The 24,348-nt window shown below is 38.6% G+C and overlaps 1 protein-coding gene across 1 annotated transcript in view; it reads left to right on the forward strand.

Moving 5' to 3' along the window:
• The first annotated feature begins 1,979 nt into the window (after positions 1-1,979).
• Positions 1,980-24,348, forward strand: part of ptgir (prostaglandin I2 receptor) — a 28,502-nt gene continuing 6,133 nt past the window's right edge. Inside the window, exons 1-2 of the mRNA XM_023291010.3 lie at positions 1,980-2,206; positions 2,382-3,405. Of these exons, the coding sequence (XP_023146778.2) occupies positions 2,572-3,405 (834 nt within the window). The 5' untranslated portion in view covers positions 1,980-2,206; positions 2,382-2,571. The remainder of the gene's footprint in view (positions 2,207-2,381; positions 3,406-24,348) is intronic.

The following is a 24,348-nucleotide window of genomic DNA, read 5'->3' on the forward strand; positions in this document are numbered from 1 at the left end:
GGTTCATAAGTTATACATATATTTATTTCTTTACTTTATTTCACTTTATTTTATTTATTTACTATTATTATTATTATTATTATTATTTTTATTTTTTTTATCTTCTTAGATTCGACCCCGACATCCAGCTGTTACCTGTATCTCTCCAGGAATTAAGTACAATTGATCTATTTGTCCTGTTGATTATTTTATGTAAAAGTCTGGCTTGGAAATAATGGGTGGGTTGGGTGGGTTAGATAAGGTTTTTTGTTTTTGTTTTTTGTTCTGTGTTGTGTTTTTACTCTCTCCTTACTGTGTATGGACAGGATTATCTTTCTTGTCTTGAGATGACTGTGCATTTTACAAATTTCCCATCATTACTTTATATCAGCACCATATATTTGTGGAAAAACTCAATAAAAATATCTTTTAGAAAAATAATGATGATAGTATGACAAAAAGGCAATGCAAACATCTCCATTGCTGAAAGATATGCTATCATTAAACAAATCGCCAAAATAACTCCATTTATCAAAAAAAAACATTGGAAAAACAGAAAGAATTGTCAGATTTTTTTACTGCCAGATGGGTATTGAACAACTTATATATGACAGTCTCATTGGGAAAACTAACCAAATCTAAGTTTAAAATTATTCTATTTAATCAAATTATTTTATTCTACATGTCTCATTTAAAAAAATTACTAAAAATAAAGCAGTTGCTCCAGTTAGATGTTGTTGAGAAACAACAAAATCTAGCTCCTTGTTGTGAATGTGTTTTAGTGACCCAGGTGTGATTAGTTTGTGAGAAGTAAAATATCAGTGGCATATTGACTGGCACATACTGCTTTTTTTTGTGTCACCTGTGATCATGTAGAACCATGCTGATTCCAGCTTTTTGTATTTTTTTTTTGCAAAATTAATGTAAAAACATTCTACTTTAGTATTTGACTTTATATGATTTATGGCATTATATATTTGTTGTGCTCCAAAAAAAAAAGATTACATGTGAGTTCTCTTTACTTCTAGCTATGGTTGTGCTGTTTCGAATATGACAGAAGCAGAAAAACTGTTCAGGGTTCGGAGAGTTAATTGTACAATAAAACCAGGAGCAATCTGCGCATCCACCACAGCCAAAATGTAGACAAATCAAAGCAAAGCAGTGTCTCTCAGAACACACACCCTGCTGAAGGATTTACCTCTCTCTCCACACTGGTACTCCACCAAAGACTGCACAAACACAGCAGAAATCAGGTGACAGACTCTAGAAGTGATGAGCAAACCAGTGGGACAACAGGAGCAAAAACAAGGAAGGAAAAGCTGCTTTCGTGTCCATTGTTCATTGGTTCTCCCTTTTCTGAGCTGAGTTGCACCAAAGGCCGCATGAAATGTAAGCAAGCTGAGATTAAGGCTATTCAAAACACCTTTTTAAAAACCAAGGAGAGACATGGCCAAACCAAATACTTACACAAAAGACTAATTGGGTTACATTTTTTGTGAGCACACATGGGGAACGAGCCAATACTGACAAAAGTGTGTGTGTGTAAGGGGAAGTGGGACCTTGAAAATTAATCATTTCATTTGCTTGGTGTCTGCGTTTTGCTGTTTTTTCATGTGGTGGTTAGTAGTTCAGTCTGAAAGGAACATGCTATGACACTGAGAAGCAAATGGCTGATTTTTAATGGAATATCTACATAGGGGTGCAGAGGAACATTTCCAGCAACCATCACTCCTCTGTTCCAATGGTACATTTGTTAGCTGATCGTGTTGAAGGGCTAATTGATGATTAGAACACCCTGGTAGTGTACATATATATATGTATATAATGAAGACAAGAAATTACTCTATAGACATTTCATTGTGAAATTGCTGCTGAAATTGCTTTAGAGTGAAATCTGTTCATATGTGTAGTTCCTCTGTGAGTCATCAGTATAGTGGGAGGGACTATACATTTGATTTGACACAGACTGGGAGGTGCAGAGAGACCAGAGCGAGAAAGTTAAAGGAGAGGGAGGATCAGAGCATGAAGAGTCTTTCCCTCTCCGTCCGTGAGTTCAGTGTCTGATACCGGCAGCGGCAGTTTCAAACGCCGTGTCAGCACAGGCAGCGTTTCATATTTAACCAACAAAGACTCCGTGAGAGGAAAAACAGAGGAACAAGCACAGGAAGAACCTTTACATGGTGTCAGTTGCTCCAGTGTTTCTGATTTCTGGCAGATCCAAGTGAAGGTGAGTAATTATTAGTCACTTAAACTCAAGATAAAACCAGATTTTTGAAAAGAAGTATGAAGTAGTTTATATATTAAGAAGGAAAGGCTGTTCATATGATATGATTTGATAAAATATCTGACATCTGATATTTCTGTGATTGAGAAAGGTAACCTTGCTTTTTTTTGTTCCACAGGTATATTTCACAGGTGTCTGCAAGAATCCAAGCCAGAAGGGAGACAGGAATCATGTTTTAAATCATTATGGGTTTCATCATACATCTTCTCTGTTGCCAAATGATGGTATCAAGAGGAGAGAATTTCCTCTTGTTGTCTGGAAATTCGTTACTGATTCCACTTTGAGCATTTTTTCTTAGTCAGAAAAACATGAACAATAGCATTGTTTCAAACGACTCATGTCACAACACCACCTGCATCGTGGGTCGGGATGGCAAGCCATCAACAAGTATCATTATGTTTTTGTCTGCTGTGGTGGGAAACCTCTTGGCTCTCTTCATCCTTGGAGTTCACCGGAAGGAGCACCGGTCCAGGTCCTCGGTCTTCTGCATCCTGGTGACCGGCCTGGCCCTCACTGACCTGCTGGGAACCTGCCTCCTCAGCCCGCCTGTGTTCATCTGCTACGCCCGCAACATGTCGCTGCTCAGTCTGGGCAATGAAGAACTGTGCAACCTCTTTGGCTTTGCCATGAGTTTCTTTGGCCTGGCGCCTACGCTCATCCTGTGCGCCATGGCGGTGGAACGCTGCCTGGCTATCAGCCACCCTTACTTCTACTCTGTGCACATCCGTCAAAGTTTTGCCAAGTTCACTCTTTTCTTTATTTACCTTTTTTCTTTAGCTTTCTGTCTCTTGCCGTACAGCGGTTATGGCAAATTCAGACAGTACTGCCCTGGGACTTGGTGTTTCATTGACATGGATGCGACAAGAGATGACCGGGCCAACTTGGTGCTGGCCTTCTCTCTGTCCTACTCCTCCCTGATGGCACTGCTCATCTGTGCAGTGTTTGTGTGCAATGGATCAGTGATTATCAGCCTGTGCCGGATGCACCGGAGCCAGATAATGCGGCGTGGCTCAGTGGTGTCAACAGGGAGAAAGAGGAGAATGAGCCTGGCCTGGTTCGGACAGGGCGAGGAAGAGATGGATCATTTGGTGCTGCTGGCGCTCATTACTGTCATCTTTGTGGTCTGCTCCCTGCCGCTGACCGTGAGTTCACATCTGTCTTTTTATTTTCCACACCCATTTTCCAGCACTGAATCATGCTATGTCAGTATCTTTTGAGTTAATTACACTGGAAAAGGGTAAAAGACGTGACACCCTGATGTGTCATTTTGGAGTTGCTGAATCATGAACCAGAGCTCTCCAGTGAAATCAAAAGAGGTTAAATAAAGTTTGAGCTGAAAGGGAAACACGACAATGGATTTTTAAAATGGTTTTGGTAATTGTTTTCTTAAACACAGCTCTTTGACTGGATGTATATTTGAACACTATCAGTAGAAGGTAGACTTTCCAGAAGTGGGTTCATTTTACGGAGTTTGTGTCTACACTAATAAAATTAATTCCTTCCCCTCATTCTGTAATCATCATGTTCGCTCTGCAAGCAAGGCGACCGTTGATGTTTTTGTTGCTGTGGTATGTGTTTGTGTTCACTGTTGGAGACTTTTTAACGGCTACACTTTGCTCCCCTGGCTGTAAAAACACTAAAGGTGTGTCTGAAAGTGCGGCCTCCGCCACACATGCCATTCTATCACTGCCTGTGTGTTTGTCTTGCGGATTTGTCTACTTAGCTCCATATCTGTTCTTTTTTGAGAGCAGTGTGCCAAAACCTGACAACCCTGGCGGACTGGTCCAGCCCTGCCTTCCCCAGAGGGCAAAACTCTTCTGGCAGGAGGTTAAGCAGCCTCCAGTAAGTGCCCCGAAATCTTGGCCCAAGGATTGTCAAATTTGGAGAATACCAAGCAGCTGGAGGATGTGATGAATGTTTTGCATAATTAAGGCACTCTTGCTTTGGTATATTTATGTTGGCCTTCTTTAACAGCAGTGGTCTGATGATCGAGGAGTTTACAGGAAGCAGTAAAAGGTGTTTGTTCATGTTCTCGCTGTTCACTATGTGCTTATTCTCTGTATCTGGGCGGTTTCTGGAAACGCTTGGTTGAAACTTTGACTAACTTATAGTGCATGTGATGTATTTCCCCCAAGCTGTGGGTGAGAGTGGGATGAACAGCGATGACGATATGTACTCACCAACACTCTGACTAAAACTTCACCACATGAAACCATATGTGTTGTAGTTGCACTGTACTGCAGCTAGTTTATGTTTCAGTTTCAGAGCTAAGTTAGAAAACTTGCAAGGGTCATTGCAAAACCCATGTAACGTAGGTGGAAAATGGTTACTTCATATAGCCATTTCATATTGCTCTCCATTGTTCCTTGTTTAGTTTGATACCTTTAAATCTAACCAAGTATTAGATTCCCCCACCAGCATTCTTAGTTTATGTAATCGGTCTAGAGTTACACACTTGATCCCTGTTGTGTATCATTCTGAATAATTTGTAAAGCCTTGAAAGATTCCTGTCATCTCAGCAGACAAGTGTATCCGTGTCTGTGCTTGTTCTCTCATGTCTACGTACATCCTTGTGGTTGAGACCAAATGAGCACAGACGGACGTGGTAAAGTATGTGAGCACCTCGAAGCAGATTTAACACGCTTCCAGACAGATGTGGGCTCATGATTCACACTAGTTGGTTTGCCTGAAGCACAGCAGATGTTGACAAAAAATCCCAACTTAAAATCTGTTTTTTTTCTGCAATTAAAATAATGGAAAATTCATCATATTCCTACGAGTTTCCTCCTTCAGAAAGTCCACGACAGCAATGTGCCAAGACAAACATGTGTTTCCGGTTAGTCTTCTTTTTCTTACTGCACTTTCATGTAATTGAATATTCCTTGGAGAGCGGTGTTTTCATTTCTAGAGTGGATTCAATCCGCTGCTTGCTGTCACCAGCACGTTGGTAGATGTGGGTGAAATGTAAAAGCAGGAACTGAAAAATGAATGCTTCTTTTTATATGCAAGAAGATGAATATTTGTAGAATCAGAAAACGATCTGTTTTGTCAGTTTTCTTTGGCTTGCAGATATGAAAAGTGTCTCCAATCCTAGTATTTATGTTAATCGAGTTTCCCGATCTTGTATTTGCTAAGTGGCTTTTTGAAGGAAAACAAATGAGGCAGTACATTTCGGAGGTGTAGTTGTTTCCCCAGTGCTGCAAGATTTTAGATTTTTTTCAGAAGGTGATAGTTCACATGTTGTGATGTTAATGAAGTGGTAAAAGACCATCACTTGTGGAGAAATTTCTCAGAAGAGCAAAGTCATTTTTGGAGGTGGTGTGTGTGGTGCGTCATTTTCAGGAGTAACTCATTGGTTGTGAATGTTTGACTTGTTCGCTGTTACCTCAGTCTCTGCAGCTTCCCAGGCTTGTCACAGCACAGCCCTGCTCCTTGATGTTATATATCACCTGCCATTGAGTTAAACCTACAGTCCTTACTGTGTACTTACAGTTCCTGAAAAAGAAGGTATTTGTCGCTGATGTGATGAATATCACCTGGGATGGGATTTTATGCCTCATTTGCATTACAATTAAGCACAATTATGCACTGTTACACCTCCAATTTTACACAAAAATGGCATTTACATGCCTATATTTGCCATGTATATCTTATAGGGTCTTAATTTTAGTGTTCATTTTGTCCGGTAAATCCCAATCATGAACTATTCTGTAGGGTCTTAGCATTGAATTTAGTCAGGTACATCTGTGTTTTATGTGATTTTGTAGCATTTAACTTGCAATATTTAATTCACTCCGATAAATTCACCTCATAGATAACACTGCAGGGTCGCAACCTTAATATTTAAATTTTAAACCAATCTTATTTCTCTGTTGAAAAGCACTTTGGTTCAAATGTGTTGCATTAATGACAGTGATTTGATAACTATAACAATGTTCAAACTCATATCCCTACAGAGGGTAAATTGATTTAAATTATTTTACAACAGTTTTGCAAATCAATCCAATTACACACACATTTCCTACTTGCCCACATGAGCATTTCCTACTTTTTTGCGTTTTATGACTATAAGCTAAATATCTGTAAGGTTCAGGTCTATTACCAGTCAATCATCCAGTTAGGGTGGATGAATCAGGCAATTTGAAAATGTCACCACAGCCTCTGGTAAAAAGAAGATGGAAGGTTTGCATAAAAGTCGATAATCTTTACTTGGTTTCCCCCTGAGAAATCAACAAAATTCCCTTCTGCCTTTCTTCGCTCGTCTTTGTCCTGTCTTCTTCAGTTTGTAAGATTAAAGCTGTGTTATGTGGGGGAGTAGGTCATCATCTGTCTCCCCTCTGGGGAGGCATATGTTCCTCATCAATACCTTGATCAATAAGCTGCTGCACTCATACTGCTACCTTTGGGCAAGCTTGGTTTGAAGTTTCCCCCATTATCACACTAATAAATGGTGACTGATGATGAATATAGTTCAGGTTATTTTTGCAGCAGCTTTAATTGAGAGCAGCAGTGTGACCACATCAGGTTTGAAATGATTTGACTTAATCATAAAAGGTTTCCATTAGTGCAGATGCTATATCTGGCTCTTAGTCAGCAGACCAGTGTTGACATGTGCGTGCATGAGGTTGGTTCACAGGAAGTGCAGCAAGGATCCATAAACTGAATTCCACCTCCCTGCAGTGAAAGTAGTGTATGCATCGTAGCAGCGGCTGTAATGAGGTTTACACTAAGTCTTCAGTCAATGCAAACACATTGTGCCGACTCTGTGGTAATGAAAGGAAAGGAAAGTTAAGTGCAAAATGGTTGACTAGAGGTTGGGAATTTGAAAATGGAAAAATAAATGAGCTACTGGTGCCCTGCTGTTTGTTTGTTTTTTTTTTGTAAAACAAAGTTGTTTACATTCAGTGTGTCTCACCAAAACACATGGCTAGACAGACACATGAATGCATTTCCTCTCTTATAAAACACTTGTTTGTTGTTTACTTCCATGTTTGCGCGCTATCCGTCTTCTTTAAGCTAACCATGTATAAGATCACATTGTGCACCACCTCCATGTGTGCATGCATAGGAAAATAGTAAAACTGAAACCCAGTCTTAAAACAGTGCTGCTAGTGGTTAAAAACTCCAGAGAATGAGAACACAGTGCACTCATAACACACTTTGTTGTGGCAAAGGCAGGTTTTAAAATTGAATTCAGATGTCTATTTCCAATACTACAGGGTTTTTAGAGTTTTTCGATTTTTATTTCAGTTGAAAACAAAATATAATGTTTTTGAGGAGTAGTGGAATCAAGGGGGATCAAGTTTGCCCTGGAATAAATGCATCAGTGTCTGGGAACTTTGCTGACACTTCTACATTCAGTCTGTCTTTCTGGCCACTGTATCTACCAAATACAGATTCAAGTACAAAGACCAGAGCACATACTCTTCAGTTCTTTTGACTTGAAAATTTCAAATACCAATTCACTTCCAATAACTGTGAGCAAACTAAGCAGGCAGGAATGACTGTCGGGATGAAGATAAGCAGCAACAGACTGCTTTGACACATTTACGGTCGTGGGGATCATAAATCTAGGCTTCTGACAGACTGGGCAAAAGACATTACAGTAATACAAAAGCACATGGAGTGACGTATTAAAAAAACTATGTGAAACGGCATGAAACAAATGGTTCTGTTGTTTAAAAACAGCAAAATCTGTTCACCTGTTCATGAGACTTAAGAAAAGTTGAAGTATCAGTTAATGGAAGCAGAAGATAAATTCTGGATGAGATCCTGCTTTTAAATTGGCTACAACATCTTGACAGATGTGTGCTGGTTTCCCTGCAGGGCTTCAACCAGAAAGCATACGACTAAATCATCATTACAGTAGTTCCAAAACATCCAGGAGCTTGTTAGTCTTTTGACAGGCCCAGTCAAGGCCTAAACCGGAATTCCACTGAAAATACGCAGAATGACGGGATGATAGCTTTTCATTGACACTCCTCCCATCCAGCTGGATCCAGATGTAGTGAAATATGACTGATTGAATGCAGTGGGGAAGTTCCTTAAATCCAGATATAGCCATGAAAGCTCAAAGGTGAAATCCTTGTAATGCCTGGCATGCACTTAGCAAAGTAATTCAAGATAAAAACATCAGATTTGCTGATTCAGATAAACATTTTTAGGTCCAAACATTTTGCTAGGCTGACATCAACCTAATATTGTGTGTAGTTTAAACTCAAATTTATGTGTTAGTTGATTTAAAACTCAATTCAAGTTGAGGTGACTTGATGAAATTGGCTTGATAACATTTTTTCTTCACCCGGAGTTCAGAATTACAAGTCCCTCCCTCTAGCTTAACATACCAGGACAATTCAGACAATTAAGATTGGTTAATAAAAACAAAACACATCTTTGATTGTAGAGGAAAAGCTTGTCCCATTAACTCTGCGTAGTTTGTTACTTGAACATAATTTCATTTGAAGTTGTCAGGACTCAAAAAGACTAATGCAAACTGTTTTTTGCTCTTGTTTTTTGAACTGAAACACATTTTTAGAGTGCAGAGGTGACCTTGTTTTGCAGCAGAGTGTGGAAATTGTGGTTGAACTCTTTTGGTGCATTTATTTGGCCTTTGAGGCTCCTCACTTCCCCAACTCGAGTCTCTTCTTCGCATCTTAGCTCCTCCAAGTGAAAATTAAAGGCGTGCAAGGAAGTTGTAATAACTATCTGGGACATCTTTGCTCACTTATCATTTTAACCCTCGTGTCGTCCTGCGGGTCAAAATTGACCCGTTTTAAAGTTTGAAAATGTGGAAAAAAATATATTTTCAAAGTGACACTTCTGATGTCCACATTTTCAACATTTTTGGGAAATCTTTGGACATTTTTTGGTGGAAAAAAATGTTTAAAATATTTCTTAAGAACATTCACAATAAAAAAGAACCAAAATCCAGCGAATTTCGCTGGATTTTGGTTCATTTTTATGTGAATGTTCTTAAAGAAAATATCAGAAGTTTTACTGATATATATGTAATCACTTTGGATATTTTTAGGATTTTTTTGGAAGATTTTTACTCATTTTTTTGAAAATGTTTACAAGAATTTTCTTGCCAAATTTGGGGGATTTTTTTAAAGAAAATTTTTAAGGGAAACTTTTAAGGAATTATTGGAATTTTATTCCTGAAGGTTTTGGAAATTTTCAGAAATCTGGGGAATTTTTTTGCTGAATTTTGGGATTTTTTTCAGACAAGGAAACGATATTTTTTAGTGCCCGTAAATGAGGACAACATGAGGGTTAAAGAAACAAACACCTTGCATTTGTTTACTGCAGCTCCAGCACTTCAAACAGAACAGATGCGAGGAAGGAATACAAGCAGCAACTTGAAGTATTCTGAATAAAATGCTTAAATGTTTTGTTGAAGACCACAGTTAAGGCCATGTGCGCTTCCGGTTCAAGTTGACTAATAACAAAAACTTGCTGTGTGACTTTATGTTGGACTGTGGATGTGGTTTCTTCTTTTCTAGATTAGTCAATGCGAGTTAAGAAAATTACAAATGACAATGAAAAGATTGGAATACCGTGACCTTTGCGTGCTAAAAATCGTACACTTTCATTACAGTGTAACTGTTTCCAGCACTGCCTGGCTGCTCCCGTTACTGTCCCACCACGTGAGCCGACCAGTTAACAAAGAAGAAAAGTGGTTTTGCTGTTTCCTCCATGTAGGAAACACCTGTGCTTTCTCACTCAAAGCTCCTCCAGGAATCTGATTGCTCCTTAATACTCGTGTCGTCCTTGATTTCCCTGTATGGAAATCCTCCTCTCTGACAGCAGATTAGAATGCCGTGACCTTTGCATGAGCTTGACGTGACACAACACGGGAGTGGGCGTTTGGGCGAAGGGGGTGGAGGGGGAAATAAATAAACGTCATTCTGTTCTTAGTTCGAAAATCAAAAAAAAAAAAAAGGAGAGAAAAGCTATTTAAAGTGTCAGAATCCCAAAACAAACAAACAAACAAACAAACAAAAACAGTCAAACATGATCCGGTCGTTCCTTTAGAAAGCAAAAGCAGAAGTCACGTGGATTATTTAAAAATGTTTAGAATGAAAAACAAATGTTGTGGTGTATTTGTCTTTTGTTTACAAATGAAATCAAGAAAACAGTCCAGTTAGTTAGTTAGATAGATAGATAGATTGATTCATTGATTCATTGATTCATTGATTTGGCTTTGTAATTTTTTTCAGTTGGAAAAAATTTGAAAACGTTATCTTTATGGACCAAGATAACTTTTGCCCATAGTAACTCCTTACTGTATGTAAAACACACCTGATGTTTACTTGTTAGCAGCTCAATCAGTTCAACTACTGTGCTTTTATTGCTCCAATAGTGTTGATCGATGTTGTTGGTCGTCATTCTCTAAGTTGATTTATCCTCCTCCTCCATCCCCTATTTTACCTCACTAACAATGTAGAAAACTTAAATCCAAAAGCAAAAGAAGAAAAAAGAAAAATGAACTGTGTTTGGTGGAATTTTGTAGTACTGAATTTGATTTTGACATGTGAAACAGTTTTTTCTGTTTCTGGTTTTAAAACGAAAAGAACAGATGCATGATTTTTGTTTTTGAATTGTAAATGAATATCAGATTAACCAATAATGCCCAGACCAGAATAGTACAATTAAATGTAAAGAGACACAAGTTATGACGGAGCTGAAGATAAGAGGTCAGCCTTGTCTGCAGGGGTTTTAACCTCACTGTGAGCTTCATCTAGGTTTCGACAAGGAAAGATGATGCTCTGCAATCAGCAGCTGGCTTTGTAAAAAGGAACAATGAGGATTCTCTTTCTTAGTGCATGAACGCTTCATCCTGAACTCAGCGTACACACATCTAACACACATTCAAGTATGTGCACACATTTGTTCTTATTACAGCAGTCAGAAGTCTGCAGGGTTTCTAACTCTGTTGTTCTGGTTTGTCCTCATGTTTTTGCTCAGTTCGAGCCTCACAGGAGAAAGTGGACAACAAATGATATCAATGAAGAGCCTCGAGGTAATCAGGTGTAGATGTTGAACCCTTTAATATGTCACTGAAGTGTGAGGATGCCGGAGGACAAGGCCTTAGGCTCCAGTTAAAGCACAATAAGAGGTGAGCAGCTGCAGGAGGGATTTTTAATGGCTGAGAAACAGAAGGACAACAAGAGGGTAAAGACAGATGTGGAGAGCAGATAGGAGACAGAAAACAAAGCAGTAGAGGTCATCGTTCCAGTGTGGGGTTTTTGTAATTCAGCTGAAAAACATTTCTGAGTCAGAATTCCAGCTATCTGCTTCACTGAGCCTTCAGCCGTCGTTGGCGTGAAGCATATACCTGATGTAGACCCAGCTCTGTCCTCTCTTAAACTAATACCTTTTGTTGGTATAACACAGTTGTTTATTTACACATCAAACAAATATGATCTAACAATAGCATCTCTTTTAAAGCTGTGTTTCTGGAAACCTGATAAATGCGAAATATTCTCTGTCTTTTACATCTCTTAACCGTCTGAACCCCAAAACCTGCCCACTGGTTTGAAAGGCATATTTTATTTAAGATTACCAACTTTCCAAAGGTACTTGCACTAATCATCTGTGACATGCTGTTCCAATTGAAAACTTAACTGAATCTAAGCTTAAAATTGTGATATTTCTTCAAAACCACTTCATTCAACATGCATCATTTAAAAATTTTCCAAAAATAAGACTTTTGCTGCAAATGGACTCCATAAATAAGTAATAAAACTTTATTCTTCAGCATAATTTTAAAGCCATTACTGACTAAGCTACGACTAACAGTCACATGGCAACAGTTAGGAGACTTTTCAGCTGAACTGCGTTGAACTGCAGGCTGTATTTAGCAGATAGGAGACAGGTATAGACACAAATTTAATATGAAAGTTGTAATATATCTATAGTGTGTAAAGTCACCCTTTTCCCAGTATTAGCTACACCTGCAGGCACTTGGATTTTTTTTTTTCTTTTTCTAGTTTTTTGTTGATTTTAGTAAAATAAATCAAAGAAATGTAACATTTTAATTAGTTTTCTATGATTTATTGCATTATAACAGTGAAAAGTCTCTGCCAATCTTTTGAGATAAAAATCTTTCTTTTCAGCTTCTAAAAGCTGGACTCTGTTCACCAGCTAGTCGCTAACTTTCTCTGTCTGATGTTTTGTGTTGAATATGTAACTCACAGTAAGTTTTTTTCTAACTGAAAACAGTGAGAGAATGAGTTTAAACAGTACAGGGGGTTCACAGACCAAAGTCTGAGTCTTGTGCCAACCGTCTGTGGGTTTGTCTCTGAGCGACCCCATGAATAATCAGAAAATGGCCCTTTTCAGTCATTTCCTAAATAATGCATTTTTATTGTGTGCCCCTTAAATGATCTCAGCCCACTTCCAGAGAGATGGCTTACCACATATATTTCTGCTGGTTAATACTGAAAACATTGCTTTGGTGGTAATACCAGGGCTGGAAATATAGAGACAAAATATCGCTCAAAAGACACTGTAAAAACAAAAAAAACAATAGAAGTCTGTTCAGAGTTGTCTGCAAGGTGGTTTCACGGAATTGAAAAAACATGTCAACATATCTGGATAACTGAGGTAAAATTTCCAGACAAGTATCTGCACATCTGCAATTGAAGACTCTGTTTTACGTCAAGAAGATGTGGGGGATAAGAGAGGCAGGACTTCATAGAGCCGCACATTCTAGAGGAAACAACGGTGTAGTGACACATCTGAGGGCAGAAAGGGATTATTTAATGGAAAAAAAATATGGAATTTCAATAAACAAACATGAGGTTTTAGCGGGTTGATCAACAGCTGGATTGAGACTAACAAATCCTGTGGACTCATATAAGTAATTTCTCTTGTTTGTTGTAAACTTAATTAGGTGATTTGTGCCTTTTGTCAGTTTTTGACAGGAGATCTTACTTTCCCCTACGCAATCAACTTGTCCAGTGGTTTTATGACCTACGTCTAACAGTTTATTGCATTGACCAAATAATGAAATCATATTGATCTTGGCAAATGGTGTTAGTTGTAGGCCTATAGATTTATTCTTCGGGGGAGATGAAGAGCCATCAGCCCAGAGTAAATCTGTCTTCTCCAATCAATAGCTGCCTCCAGATTCATTTGTTTGGTTACTCATGCTCCCAGTAAAGCCAGTGGCTGGCTGTCAGCAGCTGTTGTTTCATGGATATATATGTAGGTTAACTTTCTTCAAATGGTGTTACTTTACAGTATCGCTTTTTAAAGATTACAGTTAGTTTTTTTCTGATGTGATCAAAGATAATTTCTCTTTCACGTTTCAGGTAAAGTTTATATAATCTCTCAAAGCATCATGCTGTATTCATTTTCTTAAATAGTTTTGTCAGTTTGTTTACATGAGGAAAACCTCAAGTCACACCTCTTCATCAAACAAATTGTTTGAACTGCAGGAGCACTTTATAGTTGATGATTGTTTTCTGTATAACAAATGAAGAAAGGCGAGAAAACAGACAAACAAAAAATATGAATGAAAGGACCTTGCTTGCAAAAAGCAAAGACTCTTATATGCACAAATTTAAAAAAGCTGCCTCAGTGTCACTGACTCTCTTTTTTTACCCACAGTGTGAAAATAGTGATGAGATCCTTCTCCTCTTGATAACCACCCTCTGAAAGATATTTGGTGCAATCAGTATAATAATTAGGAAAAGATGGAAGATTTCTTACGTTGGTGTGCCGGGTTGTGTGTGTGTCTGAGTAGAGATTTTTTAGAGGTTTGGCTGAAATAGACACAGTAGCTGCTAAAACATACAGAAAATATCAGCAAATCTTTCTCATGCACCTATTTACTGCATCCACAAACACATATTAAGTGTTGTTCATATTTGCCTTCCTGGTTCTCTTGCCACACAGTTATTTGTGCATCAGTCAGCTTCACTGTTTACACAGTGTTGCATGAGCTGTGCTCCACACCCAAAGTGTAGAGTTTCTCCACTTTAGGGCTGGGACCCCTGATGGAGGCAGTCTACACCATCAGGAGGTTACAAGACCCAAGACGAGGCATAAACGTATGCAGGGAGAAAGTAATATGCAGGCGTATGGAATAAACACATTCCTTTTTGGTTTAATAAGTTCAAAACAATATGTCTTCTTTGGTAAAGTCGTGTGGCAGCTGTTCTCTTTGTTGCATGAAGGTATAAAAAGATGCTCTCTATGATAAAAAAAATCTATGATTTGAAAAACAGGAATAGAACCAGTATCAGTTCACTAAAATGCATATTAAGCACACACTGTGCTTTTGAAACGTGTTCTAGAAGTAGACCGTATTAACATTTAAGAATCTTCTTAAGAGACAAGGATTTTTGTTTATTCGAAGATATTTTGTAGTTTGTTTAATGGCTTTTTTCATATGCAAATCTGTTTCCCATTCACTTATCAACCCAAATCCTTTCAAATCCACTTATCGAGTTACATTCTATTTCCAAATCTGTAAACACTTAAAGTAACTACAACCAAAGAAGCCTTATCAATAACATTCACCACCTCTTCTGCTGACCACAATGAAGTTCCTGAATCAGAGTTATGAAGCTGATAAAAATGTTGAACCAAAATGAATTAAACAAGTTGCAAGCACAATACTAACATCAGTGAAGTTATTAGGAAATAATATTGTTCATTTGGCTTCATGGTTGTGTCCATCTGGTGAATGTGAGTCTAAGAGTCACTCTCATTTTACTGCTGTTTCTGGGTTTTACCAGTTCCTGGGGGGAGATATCTGGTTCTTAAGCTGATAAACACTCCATTATTCACCAGATTTTTAATTTAGTTTTACTTCTATCGTGCCAATAACATCAAAATTGTCTCAAGATGCTTTAGAAAACCCAGAGCCTGAACACCCCAGAGGATAGCCAGTAGAGACATAGAAAAAAGAGAAGAGAGGAGAAAAAAGAGAGGGCTGGCTTGGGTAAATGTTTGCCATTTGCATGTAGCGTGCTGACAATTTTTGGCTAGAAGCTGCCAATAAAAGGCATGACATCCAATATGGAAATGATGTAAATTAGGCCCAGCTGGTCTATGTCCTGCCTTTGTTTGCTAAGATACACGCAGATTTTTTTTTTTGATTCATTTTGTTGATGAAAAAAGTCACATCTGGTTTACAAAAGGTTTAATAAATGATCATTAACATTACAGCTTAACACATGAATCCAGGTATTTTACCAACTCAGAGCCAGATTCAAATTTGAACCACCTGCCCTCAACCCATTTCTTGGTGTTAGATTAATTATTACATGTTCTTGGAAAATGCAGGTACAGAAATAACTATAGGATTCCTGTTTCCTCCTCCACCTTGCCAGCAGCGTCAGGTGATATACGAGCTAATAACACTTGGCTGAGACGCAGCGGTGAAATACAACACCCTCACATCAAACAAACCATAAGGCCGGACGCAGTGATCATCTGTCCTAATGTGCTGTGGGGCATGTGAAAAGGGGAAACAGTGGACACTCTAGTCCAATAAAAACATGATGTGACAAAACACTTGCTGCACCCAAGAAAACAGAGCCATCATTAAGATTACACAAGACCAATGCATGATAATCTGAAAGGTGGAAACAAAAGTAATCAAATAAGAATTCAGAATTAAATAATTCAGAGGAATCACAGAGGAAGTATGGATGTTATCTGAGTCCAGTCATAAATATTCCCGTTCTTGTTCAATGAAGTGGACTCCAGCTGGCATCAGATGGGTTATGATTCATCGCATTCGCCTTAAAAAACACATTAGCTGAGCAGTCGCCCTGTGTTGTGGCCTGGCTGGATGTTCATTGTTCTGTCACAATCAAATTAATCAAAAACTCATCCAGCTGACAGTGTGACGAATCGCTCAGCTTTATGAGTCAATACTGGATTATTCCTGCATATCAAAACAACAAAAAACACCCAGTTGCTTCTTTTTTTCTCTTTTAAATTTTGGGAAGAGGCGGCCTTAAATCGTCTTTGTAGTCCCTACAAATTGTTTTCTGTCTGCTTCAAAGTGCCTTCACAGATCGTCTGAGCCAGAGTATGCAGACAACAGGGACTCAAGAAATACAAGATAATTGCAACCAGGCAACAGTGCAGATTTTGTGGTTTGGGATTTTAGGGGCCATGTGAACCCTAGATAATGTTTACTAGCGTACCAAACCTGAAAATATGTGATGGGAAGAAATTTCCGCCCCTACACTCTCCTCCTCTGCTCCCAGAGAATCCCATACTGTCCTAAAAATACATTCAATCACATGGATGCTGACAAATGTTCCTTTATTTTAGGTCCGTTTACAGTTTTAGATACGTGCTGCTTAGCTGTGGAATTTGGAGCAAAGCAAGCCAAGTAGAGAGATGTTTATTTGCATAAAGAGGCCAATTGATCCTGATGAAAACAAGTGTGCACTTGGTGAGAATGAAAAGAATCTGTTTCCAGGAAGACAGACTGCTTTTTCCAAAAGTAAGACAACAATTTTATTTGTGATCATTTCAATCTCCTAATCTTGAAGCTGGACATTTTGTCCATGGATAAAGAAAAAAAAAATTTATCTCAGAAACAGAATGAACTGACTCCTCATATACAAAATATTGGAGGAAATTATTTTTTATTTTTTTGCTTTCTTGCTGTGACCTGATGATTAGATCAACGCCACTTGAGTGTGTGTGAGCAAAATATGAATGAAGCCTGTTAGACCAAAGGCTGGAAACAGGCAGAGCCAGCTTTCCTGGTTCTGTCCAAAGAAAACAACACATCTAAGTCTCTCTAATTATAGCTATATTGTTGTTATATATACAAAGCATTTGGTTAACCTGTGCAATAACCAGCTTTGGGACTTGCATGAGAAAACTTCAGAGTCTATTTCAGGTGTGTGTTTGTGATGATGGTCCTAATTCAGGTGTCCGTCCTTGTTATCGTCCACTGATTGAGAGAAGTTGATGCATCTTTGCTGCTGATCCTCAGCAGACGGTGTGACGCATAAATCTGTGGTTCCAGCAGCCGAGTAGGAAAAAATCACAGTTGGACGATGACAGGATTAATGTTGGACAGCAACTGTTCTGACATAAAACAACAAGCTGAGATAATTAAATATCTAAATGAACACGCAGGCAGCACTGGATGAGTATCAGCATTCGCTTGTTATGATGGCCGTGTGAGTTAGTTTACATCAGCAGCACAAAGAGGAAAAGAATTCTGCGGAGCCACACAATGGATTCAGAAACCCCTGGAGTTAGTGACATTTAACAAACACTGGTGTTACTATAAAGCTGGCATTACTCATTCATTCAGCTTCATCAGGATGCAATTGTTCTGTGTTTAACCAAAAGCAGTCTCCTATTATTGCTGCAAATATGCTGCAAAGCTTTTATATTAGTGTAATGAAGCGTGACATGTAAAGTTTGTGTTTTAAATCCCAAAATGAAAACATGTACAGACTGCACGACTTTGTTGACAGTCAGTCTGGGGAAATTAAAACTGAAGGCCTGCAGGACATAGAACGTGTAATTCTTGTCTACTGTTCATTGTCATGGTGCCATATGTGTTCAGTTACTTTTGTGGAAATGTTCAAGAAAAGCATCAGTAATATAACAAAAATGAAAAGAAGGCCAATTGTTGATCTGAGAATTGAAATGATGTTTTTACCATAAAAAAGATATAAAAACTGTCCGGTATTCCGTTGCTATTATCTCTTCCTGTCATTGTTCTGTGTAAAGATCTATATTGTTAATTCCAAATGCCCTCTGTGGATGATAACGTCTTTAAATAAAGTCTAATTTATCACTTCTCTAGGTGATAAAATTTCACACCGAAGCAGCTTGGAGCGATGCCATATAAAGCAATAGCTGTAATTTGAGCCTTTATTGGGGTTGCAGTAAAGCAAAAGAGCCGGTAGCCAGAGCATAAAGCAAACAGCAAGTAGAACCATAAAAAAGTGTTCGTCTTAACCCACTGGGGTCTTGACCTCAGTTTTCACTTTACAGGTGCCTTGGATCTTGTACTATTTAAGACAACTGCACAAATTCAGCTTATTTTATTTGAAAATGTATGTTGCTGTAATTTAATGTATAATATAGCTTTAAACTCAGCACAAAACACAAAAATCACTGGAGTATGTGTAATTCGGTTCTTTGCTTTTGGTAACAAACAAAACAACAGACTTTGTTTCCAGTCATTAAGACACGCTAGAGGATTACTTTATCATTATAATCACATAAAATGACCATATTTTGTGACAGATTTTACCACTAAGAACACAAAGCACACATCCAGGCTCTGGGTTTTTTTCATGCCTGGAACAGTGAGTGGAAGACAAGATTTGGGTCATCATTACTGCACGTTCTGAACAACACTCAGCTTCATTTCTGATAAATTACAACCATCTTACATCACTAGAACAGAATCCAGGATGCCAAGCAATACAGGACGTCAGATGGTTAGAAGGGTCATCTGATATGGTTGAATTGCCCCTTCAGCCACATCATCCAAACCACTTCTCTTAAGTTGAAAGTCTCGGCCTGGTGTCAGTGTCTGTTGGACTTATCTGAGCTACATGCTGCCAGAGGTTTGCTTTAGAGGAAGACATACTTAAAGGAGCAACAAGCAAGCATGCTAGTTTAAAAATTCTAACCCAAAGCAGGTTTTGTGCATGAAAAGTCTCAGAATTTTTGTCAAATGGTTGGTCACGGTTGAGTCAGTCATGACTTCTTGTTGTGTTGAAGAGCACAGAACTGATTGGTTTTTGCAGAATTTGGCATGAAGAGAAAAGGGATTTTGATGAAATATCACAGTTGTAGGCTTAGATTAGAGTCATCTTTGTGATGGAACCACGTATCACACATGGTTTCTTCAGAGGCTGTAAGTTGAAAATCTACCGCTTTTTTTTTGTTTTTGCTTCTACAGTTGCTGGCCTTTGATACATATTTTGCAGACATTTTCAAAGATAACATGCCTTTCAAATCCAGCAGTGGGCTTTGGGGTTTAGAGATTAAAACATAATTCCACTTTGTACCTCAATAGGTGATAGTGAGTCACTGCAGCCTCCAGTCAGCCCTCAGTCCAACAACTTTTGTTCTACATTATTGGTGGCAAGAAAAAAGCTGAAACAAAACCATATATTATTGTGGTTTGGGGTGTTTTTTTTGTATGGTTTGTCACTGCATTAAAAATCTACTTTAAAGTGTCCAAACAAGGTCAGTATGCCTGGTTTGTTTGCTAGCAGCTTCTTCATCCTTTATAAAGCTGTTTTATTTTTTCACATTCCATTGCTAATTTCAATAGTTTTTTTTAATCTCTTCAACTAAAACACTGACATGTCGTTCCTTTGCAGTAGGTATTTATATGCAGCCCCCTCGTATTGCTGGCCCTTCCAACAACATCATCAAAAGTTTTATCACATCCACAGAAGTTGTTATGATAACTGACAGGAATTACAGATAAAAGCTACAAAAATAAGATGCAAGTTTTAAAACAGCAGACTATTTTAAAGTGGAAGTTGTTCGTTGCCAATAAAAATAAAAGATGCAGTTTATAACATTCAGCTGTGCTCAGCTGTTGATGAAGTTTGTACATGAGAAAACACATCCAGATGGCTCTCTGTGAGAGGATGTGCGTCACAACCAATTTAGAATTTAAAAAATTTATCTGAGTCGGATCTAAAAGTGACATAAAGTCAAGTACAAGCCAATAATAACTACACTTGATTTCAATCTTAAATGAAGTCTAGTCGCTAAGATGTTTCAGTGGATGATCTACTACTGATTTCAAACTGCATGCAAGACCTCGTTAACAATTCATCATCAAAACAGAAGCAACATCAGATGGATGCAGCAGAGGAACAAGGCAGCTTTATCTCCAATGCAGAGGAACCGCAGTGAACTGCTGTTGAGTCTCAGTCTGTTGCAACGGCTACAGGTTTTGCAACATGCCCACTTGTCAACCTATTTTTTCTTTTTCACATATTGGCACATATCAGCCTGCTTCATAGTCTACATTTTACAGTTTCAGACTTGGGTTTTCACACTTAAAGTTGCTTCCACTTCCTCTTTACTTTTACCACGTCGATTTTTTTGGTCAGCAGTTTCTTTCTTGTTAAGCAAACAGTAACGCCTCTAGTTTCTCATCCTGCACATGACAGCTTTCTCATCAAAGAGGTCACACCAAGACATCTAGTTTGCCGTACATTCTTCAACTTATGTTACTCAGAAGAAAAAAGGGCTGATAATTATAGATTCTACAGACAAAAGATCTAATGTATATTTAATGTATGATTTTTTTCAACATTATGTTGCATAGGCAATTTGCACATATTTTAGAAGAAGGCAGTTGTCTGTGACTAATGTAAAGTGTTTTTATTGCACTGTAGTCACTTGTCTTCACAGATATTTGAATGGATTGAGTGTCAGAGTGACAATGACTGTGTGGATTAGTTTCCTCACTGAAGTCTATATTGTCTACTGCACAATGCTGAAAAAATGTCTAACGGCTCCAGGTAACTCATTTCAGCCTTGGGCATTTCTTAAAGAGGAAACTGACTAATGGATTTTCTGACAACTCCCCTGATGAAACCCATCTGAAGACAGACATAGACTGACTTTACTGCTTCTGTTGCCACATAGTACCGTTTTATCTTTCTCCAGAAACAGAGGACATTTACATTTTTATGATGGTAAATTAACAGCTTATTAGTGATCTCAGGAAGGTAGGAGGAAAATGTGATTATGCAAGAAAGGCCACTAACTGCAACGTGAGGGAAAATTACTGTAGTGATTACACTGATTAAATGCATGTAAATGCTCTTGCCAGCGAACACCCACTCATTCTTCTTCTCAGTTTGTTTTCCTGCATCTCAAATGTCACACACCACCTCCACAGTAACTTCCTAACTGCATGCTGTGGAGTGGTAAAATTCCCCTGAAAATTAGACACACACTGCTTTACCTTTGCATTATACGTCTGCACCATATGACTCACCGCCAACACAACATCAGGCCCCTTTGGGAACTTCAGAAGAATATGTTTGATTCTTTAAATCTGGCTTGAAGCTTCATTCTGCTCTGTTTAAAGAAGCTCGGTGTGTGAAAGGTTTGATGTAGAAATCACCTATTACCAAAAGTCTGCCTGAGCTGTTACAAGAAATCCTATCAGGTTTTGTGAATCCTGGATCAATGCACTTAACAGCTTTATAGCTCCCCGATAATGTGACGGACAGACTTTTAAATTTGTGTTTAACTTTTCTCTCACCTTTTGACTCAGTTGCAAAAAATGAAGGATGTGCAGATTATGAAGATACAAGAGTAACATTTTGCTGAGGTGTGAAATCTAAAGAGGGGTGAGAACTCTGGGGAGATATCGATGATGTTATCAAACTTCCTGTAAAGCACAAACATTTAAGACACTAAAAACACAGTGAGGACGCTTAAAGAATAACACCACAACCATATATAGTTTGTTAGTTTTTATGTGTCAGATTGCACATAAAAAAGTACTACAGCGTAGGGTTTTTTCCCAACTCTAGATGCATATTTAGTTTTGTCGTCATGCTGCAAAATGAACTATCGACCAACCAGATGCCTCCCTGGTAGTGCTGCATGATGCATAAGAATCTAAAGTGCCAATAACCTTTGCACAGCACTGTATGGCATCTCCCCAGAGACAGAAGAACTAGTTGGTTTCACACATCTTGTAAAAAGCAAAGTGTGATGCTCACAATTTTATTTGATTTTTTTCCCCAAAAAGTAGTATACAAACATTGGTATTAGCCTCAAGCTTTTATATGAAGTAAATAGGTCTGTAAATTCTATCCTAATGACTGAATCAAGGTGGAAAAATGGCAAAAACATATGCAAAAGACTCACTATTGCTTGTAAATCTGTGTAACTGTGACACTGAAAGCTTCTTAAAGAGTTGGGGAATTTAGTGAATGAATCAACCTGAAGTAATTAAAGTGTGTGTTACTCATGTTGTGGGGTTATAAATCTAATTACACATCCACATTGTGGCCGCTCGCCGCCTGTTTGGGGTCAAAAACAAGTCCTTACGGTGGAAATAACTGCTTTTTAGGGTGAAGACTTGGTTTACAGTTCGGGGAAGCTTTGGTTGAAGGTTTGGGTGAGGCACATATTCACTGTGGTCAGGGTCATGCCAGAAAAATCTGGCAACAGAAGCTTCAGCCAACAATTCTGCTCTGCTGGGCTGAGTGATTAAATTCAGAGAGTTTGCCAAGGACATTTAACTAAAATGTCAAAATGTGACAAACGTAATTTCTAATAAGCTTGGCTAAACACATCTTAGCTCTAGTTTGACACAAGGATGCTATAAATAATGTTTTTATGTATTATGAGATTTTGTATGGAAGCGTGCAAAGTGAATGGTGTCATTTGCAGTCAAACCTACCCAGAATAACTGATTTTAATGATTTCCTTTCTCCTTAGCTTTGTGGCCCAAAACATTAGTATTGTTGACTGGGTTTCTGCTGAAAGACTGACTGTACAACTAGCCGGCATCAAATTATTCACAACGTTACGCAGGCAACTGGAGAACATAGTGGACCATTTAGCACCTAAAGAGTCAGATATTTCTTCCAGGAGTTCATGGAGCTAAAATAGAAAAAACTGGACTTTCATCACTTATTAGGTGGCCAAAAACATGATGCTAAGTTATCTGTCAGCTGGATGTGGCCATAATAACGTGACAGATAATACAACACCCATCAGCCACAATACTGTGTAGCTCCTTCTCGTGTGGCCAGAACTGCTCTAACCTGTCGGTGAATCGATGGGGACCTTAGGTGGTTTCCTGTTGTGTCGGGTGCCTTTATGGATCAAGCTTTTCTGGCACATCCCGTGGAGAGTCGATTGGATTGGGATCTGGGGAACTTGGAGTGTTTCAGCCCCTCGTGGCCTTCCTTTATGTAGTGGACCCTTTGTAGCTTCTGTGTGAGGATATGGCTTGTATGAACTTTTGATCATGGTTGACTGATTGGACCATCACCAAGACCTCTCCTCCAATCAAACTGCAGCAATCCTCACACCAGCATTTAAATCTGCAGCTAAACTCTCAGTCGGGGCAGCTCTGATTTAATGTGAGAAGACATACCAGATTTCAAGACATAGTTGCTACTATGTCTTGAACTTTGGGTGAGGAGTTTAGTTGTTTTATTTTGTTATTTTGTCATAGAGAGTTTGCAACTGTGTTAGCCCTCTTCTGGTTTTTTTTGGTTCATTGATTTAGCAACACCCACCATCCCTGTTTTCTTTGCAGTATTACCACCTTTTGTTGTCGTCAATTATGTCACTAAGCAATAAATTGCTTTACCAAACCTAAAACCCCTGGTTTTATGTTCTGACCTTAACCCTAGTTGGAACATGGAAGCTAAATATTGCTGCCGTTGGTGAGTGCTGTAGCTATTATAGGTGTGCTTGGTTTGCACCAATGTTTAGGTGGGTGGTATGTGTCAAAGCTAATTCCACCTGAACCCAGGTTTTCTCTGAGGAACTTGGCATTGTAATGACATGATCAATGTTACTCACTTCACCTGTCAGTGGTTTTAACGTTGTGGTTGATGTCAGTGTTGTAATAGCAGCTGTTTTAAGAAACACACAAGACTGATATTGATTTTCTCTTCTTACTCTTACTTCTTCTTTCCTAAAATGTGAAACTCCCTCAGAGACTGCTGCATTTCACCCTGCTGTAAACAGGCTTCTCTGAAATGCCAGTAATCTCTGCTCCGCTCATCCCTGTGTAATGATCCCACAGTGAAACAGGATCAGGAAGCAAGACTTAGGAAGGGTCCGCCAGGACAACGAGATGGAAAATAATGGGTCGTAGAGTGTAGACATCCATTACGTGGTCTGTTTCCTGAAAGATGCAGCAGTCATTAGCCCCAAATAGCATCTTGTGTGTCTCTAACAGGATGCATTCTTCATTTACACCAGAAAAATCTGGGTCCAGGTAAATGAAGATTCTCAGACATCACAATATCGAAGTGACTAAATGTAGACCTGAAACAAGCCGATTTGTCCGTGAAAATATAAACTGCTACAAATTTGATAACAGATTGTTCCTGTAAGTA

This window comes from Amphiprion ocellaris, chromosome 7, assembly GCF_022539595.1.
Source record: "Amphiprion ocellaris isolate individual 3 ecotype Okinawa chromosome 7, ASM2253959v1, whole genome shotgun sequence".
Classification (NCBI taxonomy): domain Eukaryota; kingdom Metazoa; phylum Chordata; class Actinopteri; family Pomacentridae; genus Amphiprion; species Amphiprion ocellaris.